The following is a 12,130-nucleotide window of genomic DNA, read 5'->3' as shown; positions in this document are numbered from 1 at the left end:
GTCATTCTTTCCTTTCCAATGTCATTAAATGTTTTTCATAATTCCTCGACTTACTTGTAAACTAACGTGTATATTTCATTGGTGGGGTTGAAAAGAGCTGCTCTCCAGATAATTTAAGTTTATTTATTGAACAGTTTTATGGAACAGATATTACAAAGCGTCTGAAACCCAAACCACATTTTTTGGGACTCACAACCCTGAAGATGATGTTTGCAACATTTATCAAACGTGAACCTGCAGCATCGTGTATTTAAAGCTTTGCCGTCAACCGTGGAGGTTTTTCTGCTCCAGTTTCATCAAGTGAAACATTTGAATGTTTGTTCTTGTGAAAGGAAAAGACATCGACCGTCTCAATCATCACATCAGGATGTTTGTTCTCATCTGGACGGCTCTGCTCTTCTCTGCTGACGCAGGTATATGCATCTTTTATTATAATCTTGTGTTGACGCCAACAATTAGGATATTAACTTAATATATTTGCCATGATAAATATCCTGATTAGAAGCATCACTCAAAACATCTGTTGACCCACTGGGGAACATTGGGAGGAACACAAATAATTGTATAATGGATAGTATATTTTACTTGTTTACCAAAGTTATTATGTGTAAATAAATATGTTGATTGATGAAAATAGCAGTTGTGTAAAAACAAAAACTGTCCCAGTAATAGCCTTGTATTAAATATCATGAAGTATTATCAAGATTTAAATTTCTCCTTGTTTTTTTTCCTCTGTTTCCATCAACAGGTGAATCACTGGAGGAAACAACACACTGTGACAACAACTTCTGTATCACTCTCAGTAAAGGAGAAATAAAAGCAGAGGCTGGACTCTGTGTTGCGATTCCATGTTCTTTCAACACTAGTGATGGATTTACATCCCAACATATGGTGTGGTACAAATGTGCACCATCTAGAGGGAGATGTGGTGATTCAGACGTTATATTCCACACAAGCAACAACAACAAAGTTCAGCCTGAGTTTTTAGGACGAGTTTCACTGTTGGAGCCCGACGTGAATCAGAAGAACTGCAGCATCATCATCAATGATCTCACTGAGTCAGACTCTGGAAAATATCAACTCAGAGTTAATGGTTTCACGGACCGGAAAGACGAGGGATTTACATTCTCTCAAACAGCAACTGTCTCTGTTAAAGGTATGAAGAGCTACAACAAATACAAACATTGAAGATGTTCATTCTATTCAACACATTTTCTGTATTTAAGGTCTGAATGGAATAATAAATAAATAATCTCTTACTCTATTTTGTGCCTTATTTTGTTTACCTTAAGTTTACTGTAATTATGTGTTAGGAGGACCCAGCAAAACAAGCTTTTCATTGTACAGAGTAACTCTGTTATCTGTGCATATGACAATAAAAAAAGAAAAGAATCTTGAATCTCTAATGTTCGGCATTTGTCGACCTCTGTGGGCAACAAGTAGGAGCTGCAGCACTTCCTGATGAAACTCTGACTTCTTGCCCCATGGAGATGTTTAACAAAGTTTCAGATTATTTTGGCCTGACTTTAAGTGAATGGTGACCTTCAGGCTGCTCACCTGACTCCACTCATAGACTGCTCTCCCTTCAGGTCTTACCCAGAAGCCCTCAGTGCTGGTTCCTCCTCTGATAGAGGGGCAGCAGACCACACTGACCTGCACTGCTCCTGGTCTCTGCTCTGGATCTGATCCTGAAATCACCTGGACGTGGAGAGGAGCGGGAGAGAAGGACTCTCACCTCCCAGGAAACATCACTGATGTCCCACAGAGACGCAGATCAACTTTGACCTTTAACCCTTCAGCTGAACACCACGGCACCAAGGTCACCTGTAAGGTCAGCTTCACAAACAACATGACGACAGAGGAGACAGAGACCCTGAATGTGTCCTGTGAGTATATCAGATACTGCACTTTGTTCTCTACCTTTATTTTTGTATGATCTAAAATGATTTCTCATATTTGTTATGTCATTGTTTTTATTTTTCTGACGTGTGTTTGGATTTTAAAGCATAAACGGTGTTTTTGCAAAAATGTTTGGAATTTACGGGCATTAAATCATTGTTTAGATTTATTTGATGGATTTTAAGATCTGAACAATGACACTGGAAAAGCCACACTTGTCATTCTCAACTTTCCAAAATAATATTTTGGGCTGTACATCTGAACAACACTTTAAGAATCCCTGAATAAAATAAATAAACTAAATTCTGAAATAAATCATATGAAATTACAAAAGTATTATAACTCATTTGGGGTTCATATGTTTACTTGAACACGGGGAACAAGAGGTACAGAAGGAAAAACCACTCCCATGGGGGTTTATCGAGCATGTGACAGCAGAATATTCTGGTCAGTACATCTGTACTGCAGAGCACCAGATCACCAACGTGACTACACCTGCACTAGTGCAGGTAGCCCATACTAGTCTAGTTTAAGAGATCTTTATATTGTTTTACTGTATGTTTGCTGTGTTGTTGAGGGTTTTTTTTGTGTTTGCAGTTTTTCCAAAGTTTTTAAATGGTTCTGCATGTGAGGTTCAGTTGGGGGTCCTGACCTGTGTGTGCATCAGTGAAGGTTTTCCTTTACCCACCATCAGCTGGCCGCTGTTGGAGACTCACACTGAGTACTCTGTCACGACCAATAAGTCAAGCCACACTGTCATCAGCATCACTGTATCTGTAAAAAATCACAACTACACCACTTTTGAGTGTGTCAGCAAGAATGACCTTGGGGAAGCAAAAGAAAACATCACAGTTGGAATAATGAAGTCAAAACAAGACGGTAAGTTTTGACAAACACAATACCTCCCAGACGCTTGACCTCTACTTTATGACACACTCAAGAACCCCACTGAGCACTATGTCAGCGTCACTGTGTCCAACACACAGTCAACAGCACCATCATCCCCCCTGTAAAAGACCACAGCAACAGTGCTGTTCAATGTGTCAGCAGCGGGAAAGTTGGAAATGTGCAACTCAACGTCACCATCATAACTTCAGAGAGGCGGGAAGGTGAACACACACATAACCAATCACTGACTTCACGAAGAATGTATTAAATTATGTGTATTAAAAAATAATAATTGTTGAGTGGATCCTACAAAAATGTGCATTATGTTAAATGTTTTAAAAACAAATAATCTAATTCAATGGAGTTCATGTCATTTTGATTGTTTCTTATGTCAGAACAGAAAACCCCACTATCGGCGATCATTTGGTATCTATCACTTACAGCTAACACCGCTTAAATGGGAGTTTATCGTTCACACAGCAGCCAACGAGCTTACAGTTTTAAAAGTTTCACAAACTACACAATGTCATTTGTAATCACAGATCAACATGGATCGAGTGCAGCACTTCCCTGGGTCATCGTTGCAGTTGTTTCTCTCATTGTGAACGTCATCCTCTTGATGTTCTTGATGTTCTTTTGGTATGTTACTTCATCTTTTTATGTGTTGATCACTCTGTTGCTGCAGTGGAGACTTTTAGACCACACGTGTCTCCCTCTTGCTTCTCTTCAAAGGAACACAAGGAAAAAGGTGAAACCAAACCAGGAGGACAGAACGTACACGTCACTGCGGAAAATGGACTCCTCACCAGAGTACGACGTTATTGCTCAACCTCTGAACTAACACGAGTCAGCTTCTACCAGGAAGTGGAGGATTGAATCAATATGGCATTTCTTAGAGTTATTTTTATTTTTAACTGTAACTTATATTTTGCTTCGTAAAGTATTGTCAAGTGGAGGTCCACTAAGCATTTGGGCAGATGTTTATGAATTAATAAGTAAAGATGTATTTTGCCACATATGACAAACAATGAAAAATCATTATATGAGTATTGTGTTCATTATAATACAACAATATTACATTATTTATCATAATTATTTAAGTATTTGGTTGTTTTCTATATTTGCACATTTCTTTGTAAAGATTTTCTTCTTTTGGGCATGTAGTATCTGCACCTGTGTGAGTTTTCTCGTTAGATACCCTGGATTAGCCAAAATATCAATGGATCATCTGTGTTAAAAGCATGCAAGCCCAGTTGAATTGAATTTTATGTTTAATGGACATGTTGCCAACGTGAAAGACAGTTGAAGTTCTTCAAACATCCACTTTGCTGATGGGAACATTTTGATTTTTAGCTGATGTCAGTAACATAACATTGTTGTTGATGCTGTGATGTAAGAAGTATTAAGATCTTTTAAAATCAATAAAACAGAGCAATCTACACCATTACACTTGAGAGTTCTGCATTCAAACACTGCCTATACCAGTCAATAAAGGCTTGTTTTGGGGGCAAGCCTTTATTTGAGAAAATACAGGAATTCCTATCATTATTAAGTGTTTGTTGACCTTGATAGATAGACAGGGGATGTGGATGGAACATAGATGAAAGAGCACAGGAGACTTCATGGACGCAAAGAGAGGGAAAGAGAGACACAACAAGTCTGAATGTGACTCAAATATTCCTGAAATAACAACGTTAAAGCTGTACTTCAAATAGTGTCCTCCTTTCATTCATTTTAAGGACAAATATTACAGGCACCACCATAGAAAAATTAACATGAACATTTAACGTCCAGGAATTCACAGTATACGCTGCAGTGCATTGACCATATAGTCCGGCCATGTACAAGGTTTTAACTTGGCCTAGTTTAAATTTAGACTTCACAATTGATTGTTATGGTGATTATAATCACACAGACTTGTTAAGACACATTTACCATTTTCTACAGGTTCTGCTACGAGGCATCAGACTTATACTAAATGATTGAGACGCATTTGAGCTAGTGCTTTGCAAGAAACTGTTTTAATCGAGTACCTTAAATTGAAAACAGGACGTTATCAGAGATACAGAGAACACAGCGAAAGAATATTCACTACATGTTCAGAGATCTACATACATTGCCCAATTATAAACCAGAAAAAAGACACAATAACGCAGAAGTGCTTCTTAAGTTGCTGCGTGCAGTTTTAAATGTGGAAATGCTAAAAGCGGTTCATTTGTATTTGACTCTCTTGGTTCTTAATGCACTCAATCCATCACAAGTTATCATTTTATTACACGTTTAAAACAATGTTCTTTTGACCATCATGACTCGAGCATATATTGCCTCGTAAACTGTTGTGTTGTGTGTTGTTAAGGAGTTAAATAAGCTATCTACAGTAGTTCAATATCAACACAGAAAAAACTGTGTCCAGTGCTTGAAATTGTTTGGGGTTTATCAATATTACAAGATTTCTTTGGGGGAAAAAACATTTACAGTACTTCCCTTTATTCAAAAACTTTCACATTACCTCACAGTCGGGGAGAAGCTCTAAAAACAACGAGCAAACGTAAAAAACACATTTCATCATTCAATGTTAAAGGGGCAAAAGTATCTCATAAGAGATATGATACACATGCATTGATATTATAATATATAAGAGTATAAAAGCCTGTAAGTCACAAGAGAGGACAAGTGTTGCACATCAGTGTATTGGGAAACTTCCTGAAATCTTGTTGTTGCACAAAAGAGGAGGAAGAGTCAGTTATAGGAAGAACCACTTCACAGTGACCACTGTTGAGAGACCAGAGCAGGAGAGAGTAAGGAAAAGGTAAAACACAACATTTATAGTTATGTTTAAAACATATCTTTGCAGTGTGAATGTAAGTTGAACTGAGTCATTCTTGCAATTGTCTTTCAGCATGACTGGATTTTCTGGTGAAATAAGGGTGGACGATACTTGAGAAAATTATGCTCAGGGATGGGAGGATTAATTCATTAATTTGGTGGTGAATTCAGTAAAAGGTTCAGTTGTCCCAAAGCTGCAGTTGCTGTTTAGATTATTGTAAAAACGTTCACTTACTATAAAGGATCTTTTCGAGAACAGATGTTGCAACAGTGGAATAAGTTAATGAGCAACGTCCTGTATTAAGATCTGTGATGTCAGCGGCAGAGCTTCCTTTGCTTCAGTTCCTCTTGTGCTTATTGCACTTTCAGTGAACAGTTGGACCTGGAGGGAGAGACTGACGGCTCCAGTCATCAACAATCAGGATGTTTGTTCTCATCTGGGCGACTCTGCTTTTCTCTGTGAGAGGAAACAAGGCTGTCACAGGTACGTGTCTTTACCCTGAAAGTGTTCTTGTGCCAACGTGAAAGCTTTGAAGCATGAATTAAATAGATAGCAATATTGATAAATGTCCATATGTTTTCCTGACATGCTGCCAAATTACAGTTAGTTCTCTTACCTGCTCATAACAGCATTAGTTTACATTCATGGAAACTCTGACTTGCATGAATAGTTATTTAAATGGCTTTTTTTTTTAAAATTAATTATGGATGAAGAAACATATTAAATATATAAATGTTATGTTGCTGTCTGATTGAAGCTGCTTCCAACAGCAGTTATATGTAACAAAAGCATAGTAATAGCCTGTTTTCATCCTTTAATAAATCATAATTGTTTTTTCTCCTCTGTTTACATAAACAGGTGAATCACTGGAGGAAATAAAACACTGTTTCAATGGATTCTGTATCACTCTCAGTAACGGAGAAATAAAAGCAGAGGCTGGACTCTGTGTTGTGATTCCATGTTCTTTCACTACTGAGGATGGATTTACATCCCAACATATGGTGTGGTACAAATGTGCACCATCTAAAGGGAGATGTGGTGATTCAGACGTTATATTCCACACAAACAACAACAACAACAAAGTTCAGTCTGAGTTTTTAGGACGAGTTTCACTGTTGGAGCCCGACGTGAATCAGAAGAACTGCAGCATCATCATCAATGATCTCACTGAGTCAGACTCTGGAAAATATCAACTCAGAGTTAATGGTTTCACGTACTGGAAAGTCGAGGGATTTACATTCTCTCAAACAGCAACTGTCTCTGTTAAAGGTATGAAGAGCTACAACAAATACAAACATTGAAGATGTTCATTCGATTCAACACATTTTCTGTATTTATAATCTGAATGAAATAATAATTAAATAATGTTTGGCATTTGTCGACCTCTGTGGGCAACAAGTAGGAGCTGCAGCACTTCCTGATGAAACTCTGACTTCTTGCCCCATGGAGATGTTTCACAAAGTTTCAGATTATTTTGGCCTGACTTTAAGTGAATGGTGACCTTCAGGCTGCTCACCTGACTCCACTCATAGACTGCTCTCCCTTCAGGTCTTACCCAGAAGCCCTCAGTGCTGGTTCCTCCTCTGATAGAGGGGCAGCAGACCACACTGACCTGCACTGCTCCTGGTCTCTGCTCTGGATCTGATCCTGAAATCACCTGGACGTGGAGAGGAGCGGGAGAGAAGGACTCTCACCTCCCAGGAAACATCACTGATGTCCCACAGAGACGCAGATCAACTTTGACCTTTAACCCTTCAGCTGAACACCACGGCACCAAGGTCAGCTGTAAGGTCAGCTTCACAAACAACATGACGACAGAGGAGACAGAGACCCTGAATGTGTCCTGTGAGTATATCAGATACTGCACTTTGTTCTCTACCTTTATTTTTTATGATCTAATATAGAAAAATACAGGAGAGTTGTGAATTTGTTGGTGCTTTAACATTTGATAAAATACTCGCGATGCACCGCTAGTCATTGTTAGCTAAATATTATCCTTTTAACTTGTTATTGACATCTATTGTGGTTATCTGTATAAAGCAAACGATTCAAATGATAAGGCACTTGCTTTGATTGAAAACTAAATCTTGGCATAGTTTAAATTATATATTATAATTTATGAGCTAAGTTAGAGCTGGTGTTAGGAAGTTAAACTTGTCATAAGTCCTAAATTTCTGTTTTATATTGAGGTAAAATTGTTTCCTTTAAACAACAATTTTCATTACCTTTTCTCGCCAAAAACAAAATGTAACAAAGTAACATTTCAACACATCATGATAGTATTATAATTTACTTTTGTTCAGTGTTCAATTTTCAGGTTGTTTGTCCACGGCTTATTTTGAACTTGCTGTTGTGACAAATGATCTCTATCTCTTCTTCACCTACTGACACATGGTGTGTGTGTGTGTGTGTGTGTGTGTGTGTGTGTGTGTGTGTGTGTGTGTGTGTGTGTGTGTGTCGTGTTGTCTCATAGATGTGAAGGACCTTAGAATCACTGGGAATACAAGCGTGAAGGAGGGTGAGACTCTAAATCTGACCTGCAGTGTTGAAAGTTTCCCTCCATCTCTCATCATGTGGACAACACCTCCTGATACAAAAGGGCAAAATGGAACAGAAACGAATCGGCAGAACAACACTGAGCCCTTCAAGCAGAGAGAAAGTGCAATGGGCACTTTTTCCATCTCTAATGTGACAACAGAGGACTCTGGACTCTACATCTGCAGAGCAACATATCTGAATATAACACTGGTGGAAAATGTCGACGTGAAAGTCATATGTAAGTACATTGTACAGCTGAACATTTATTGCAGTATTTCCACTTTCTTTTCAACCGTGTTTCAAGCAGAGAACAACCTTGAAACGAAGTGAATCCTTAATGACTTCCACTCTCTCACCTTCAAATACATGTGGGAACACCTCAATGGACATCTTCTATGGAGGCGAAGGCTTCCCGGTTGTTACGAGCCAGATTGTTTAAAATCATACAAATGACAATATTGTGTCTGTTAAAACTAAATTGATCAGAGTCTGAAAACCTTTAGGTGTTGGCGCCCTCCAGTGGTAAAATATATATAAAAACATCCTGCAGACAATTCATGAACGCAATCACAAAATATCTTGTTGTTTCCAACTTCTTCACCGTATCGAAACTGGAAATATATTTAATTTAATTTGCTTCACAGACATGAAGAAACCTGTCGTCACTGGTCATACAACGGTTCAGGAGGGAGATGCTCTGAGTTTAACCTGTAGTGTTGAAAGTTTTCCTCCATCTCATATCACATGGACTGTACTTGGTTTTAACAACACAAAGCTGGACAGTGGACCTAAGAAGGACAGTGGATCGGCCACACTCGTCCTCCATAACGTGACGACCGAGGCTTCCGGACGGTACATCTGTACAGCACAACACCTGGGCAAGACTGTGACGACATATGCTGACGTAACAGTGACTTGTAAGTAGACACTATTTGAAGGAAGTTTATTTCCACACTATCAGCATTTTGTTGTGACATTGTGATTCTGCTTGTGTACTTTCAGGGTTTTCAAAGATCCTAAAGAACTCAGAGTGTGAGGTTCAGTCGGGGGTCCTGACCTGTGTGTGCATCAGTGAAGGTTTTCCTCTACCCACCATCAGATGGCCACTGTTGAAGAACCGCACTGAGTACTCTGTGATCACCACTGTGTTTAACCACACAGTCAACAGCACCGCCACTCTGACTGCAAGCGACCACAGCAGCACTATTGAGTGTGTCAGCAGCAGTGGAAATGGGGAAGCGAGAGAAAACCTCAACATCCGAATAAACGTGTCAGAACATAAGAGTGAGTGTTTTCAGCTAACACACTTTAGGACATCTTAAGTACCCACATTTTCCACTATGGCCTTTTTGTAGTTGGGACAACCATTTGGCAAGCTGTCATCGTTCAGAACGACATGTACAGACATTTTTCTTTTGTTCCTGTTGATTGCAGATGATCCCAAAAGACTAGTTTCATGGCTGGAGGTCATCCTTGCCTTCTTGCTTGGAGTACTTCTTTCAACACTCCTTTGCTGTTTGGCCATAAAATGCCACAGGTACGCTATTCAATCAAACGATTAATTCCTGGCTGTTGTTTGTGGATAATATGACTAAATAAGTGTTAATTTGTTCCTCTTTGAAAACGTTTTTTCAGAAAAAAAAACAATATCTCTAGAAATCGGGATGAGACTCTGGAGATGGTGACTAGTCCAGAGGATCCACTGGTATTTATATTCATTCTGCTCAAAATGTTAGGATCACCTGTTGTATTGATGTTTTTATTCTTTCCAGAAGACTATTTTAACAGAGACAGACATAGTATGAATATGAGATATGAGTTTACAGTTCATTTCAGTCCCTCTTCGGCATTGTGGAGGTTAGTTTATGGCTTTTGCCAGTTACACCTTCAGTCTCAGGGATTATCTATGGGTTTCACTCATTGTTTTTTGCAATAGTCATAGTTCATTTGGTTTGTACGCCCTCTGGTGAATAATGCAGCACAGAGAGTATAAACTCCTCAGTACATACTCTGCGGGCAAGTATAAACAAAGCTTTAGTCAGTTCATAGCTAAGCAGCTTCAAGCTGATTTTTTTTTAGTTCATTCATGTTGCGGCTGCTAAATAAAGTGTATAATGACGTTGTATAAATGACGTTATACCTGACACCTGACAGATAGAGGCTTGTCAAACAGTCGAAGATGATCAGACCTACTACCAAAAGTTTGCTGATGGAGGAGAAGCAGCCGTGGCCACAGAGCAAGCCGCCCCTGATCACAATGGTGGACCTAAAGATGTGCAGTACGCCAGCATTGATTTCTCCGTGTTGAGAAGAAGGAACGCCAAAGAGGCAGAAAAGAAGCAAGAAACCACAGAGTATGCTGAAATTAAGAAAAACGCCAAAGAGGAAACTGAAAACACTGTCGGAGAGGAAGGTTATGTGTTGGAGGGGGGGGTGATCAAGGAGGACGAAGAGACAAAACAGTGTGATCCTGGAGAGGACGACGGGGAGGACGCTGTGGTGTACTCCAACGTGAAGGATATTATGTCTGAGATTTGATGACTGATGCTTTGAGGATAAAGTTTCTTTATCCTCATCGTGTGTCCTGTGAACGATTTCTCCCAGCGTGGTCTTTAATTCAGCCTGTGGAGAAATGAAGTGACAGACGCTTCACACCTCTATTTGTTGAGGTCTGTGCAAATCCATTCATTTGACTGTGGACTGGAAGTTGGACAGAGTTTCCCTTTTCAGGTGTTTTTGTGCTTCAATGTGTTGACTTTTCACATTAATCCGATTAGTCTACACACAACCATAAAGAAGTTGACACCGTCATTACAGGGACAACCACCTTCGCCCTCTCTGCTCCTAAGAGCTAAAGTGTGCTTTAGATACATATTGCCTAACTAGCATGTGCCTTCAGTGTCTCTCTGGTCGACCCAAAGCTCTTCTGAGTGGCGCACGTTTCTTTGCCAGAGGTGAAAATGAACCCTCACTTTCATGCTGTGGAGGTGAGCGGTGTCTTCTTGTCTTTGTGTGGCTCTAGGGATGATGATCAGTCAAATAATTGATTTGTCCGACCACTTTCGATTAGACGGAAATATCTCAACAACTATGGGATGGATTTCCACGAAGTGTGATTCATGTTCCCCATTAGATGTATCCCAAGGCCTTTGTGCATCCTGTGACTTCCTCTGGCTCCAGGTTGGCATGTGGATTCGATTGAGCTGTCTAAACAATATCGGATGGATTGCCATGAAATATGGCAGAAATACATACGTCCACCTCAGAATAATTAACTGGTTATCCCTGAACATTTTAAAACTGATACCATCAGATGATGGTAGCAGTTTTAAAATGTTCACTGTGAAAAATTCCCTTTCAATAAATTACCAAAATACCTGCAAAACTTAAGACATTTCAATTCCCTTTTGCTGTATGTTGTGTTCAAAGCAATTAGCAAATGTTATTTTATTCTAGCTAAAATGAATATGTCAAACATGTTACCTGCTGAACATCCATGTTAGCATCATATTGTAAGTAAGTTAGCATGCCCATGTTAGCATTTAGCTTACAACATCAGTGCGCTTGACAGAGCCACTAGCATAGCTGGAGCATCTTAATCTTGTTTCATTTTCATTCAAAGTTTCTGCAGCAAAGAAACTCAAAGGACAGGTTGACATTTTGTCAAGTCTGTTTTAATTCAATAATAGGATATTAAAATAGTTAAATCACTTCCAAAAGCAATTCCAATTGTAAATCTACACCCCAAAATGCATTTCAAAGATCAACCAAAGATAATATGAGGATTTGGCAGACAAGTGGGCCTTTTCAAAAGTTACAGATTGTGATACAAAATGTGTATTTTTTCATATTTTATACTTTAACTCAGACTGCTGAATATTCATATCAGTTAATACTGAACTTAATGACGTATGTGTTCATGAAGACAGTAGATTTTTGTCTCCGTTGATGACAGTGGAATTTAATTTGTATGGGATT

At 39.0% G+C, this 12,130-nt stretch overlaps 2 protein-coding genes across 2 annotated transcripts; both read left to right on the top strand.

Annotated features, from left to right (window-relative positions):
* Nucleotides 1-367: 367 nt before the first annotated feature.
* Nucleotides 368-4,209, top strand: LOC137781173 (sialic acid-binding Ig-like lectin 10). The gene is made up of 8 exons (XM_068569766.1): nt 368-413; nt 749-1,156; nt 1,590-1,930; nt 2,325-2,408; nt 2,538-2,778; nt 2,886-3,008; nt 3,252-3,426; nt 3,520-4,209. Exons 1-8 carry the CDS (start codon nt 368-370, stop codon nt 3,626-3,628), a joined length of 1,527 nt encoding a protein of 508 aa, XP_068425867.1. The 3' UTR covers nt 3,629-4,209.
* Nucleotides 4,210-5,544: 1,335 nt separating this feature from the next.
* Nucleotides 5,545-10,690, top strand: LOC137781559 (sialic acid-binding Ig-like lectin 5). The gene is made up of 12 exons (XM_068570398.1): nt 5,545-5,596; nt 5,983-6,097; nt 6,473-6,883; nt 7,163-7,459; nt 8,088-8,390; nt 8,797-9,069; nt 9,155-9,422; nt 9,508-9,530; nt 9,587-9,689; nt 9,788-9,857; nt 10,307-10,585; nt 10,616-10,690. The coding sequence occupies exons 2-12, from the start codon at nt 6,037-6,039 to the stop codon at nt 10,688-10,690; spliced, it is 2,163 nt and encodes a 720-aa protein (XP_068426499.1). The 5' UTR covers nt 5,545-5,596; nt 5,983-6,036.
* The last annotated feature ends 1,440 nt before the right edge of the window (nt 10,691-12,130 follow it).

This window comes from Clinocottus analis, unplaced genomic scaffold, assembly GCF_023055335.1.
Source record: "Clinocottus analis isolate CAN_PGR_092001 unplaced genomic scaffold, fCliAna1.0.p SCAF_9, whole genome shotgun sequence".
NCBI classification, from domain to species: domain Eukaryota; kingdom Metazoa; phylum Chordata; class Actinopteri; order Perciformes; family Cottidae; genus Clinocottus; species Clinocottus analis.
The sequence above is the reverse complement of the archived record's forward strand: the minus strand, read 5'-3'. Positions and strand labels throughout refer to the sequence as shown.

Excerpts from the sequence above, each read along its gene's own strand:
- LOC137781559 (XM_068570398.1), top strand. The coding sequence starts at position 6,037 with ATGTTTGTTCTCATCTGGGCGACTCTGCTTTTCTCTGTGAGAGGAAAC. Across the intron at positions 9,690-9,787 it reads TTGGCCATAAAATGCCACAG|AAAAAAAAACAATATCTCTA; the intron begins GTACGCTATTCA and ends ACGTTTTTTCAG. Across the intron at positions 10,586-10,615 it reads GTTATGTGTTGGAGGGGGGG|TGTGATCCTGGAGAGGACGA; the intron begins GTGATCAAGGAG and ends GAGACAAAACAG.
- LOC137781173 (XM_068569766.1), top strand. The coding sequence starts at position 368 with ATGTTTGTTCTCATCTGGACGGCTCTGCTCTTCTCTGCTGACGCAG. Across the intron at positions 414-748 it reads GCTCTTCTCTGCTGACGCAG|GTGAATCACTGGAGGAAACA; the intron begins GTATATGCATCT and ends TTCCATCAACAG. Across the intron at positions 1,931-2,324 it reads TGTTCTCTACCTTTATTTTT|CATGTGACAGCAGAATATTC; the intron begins GTATGATCTAAA and ends GGGTTTATCGAG.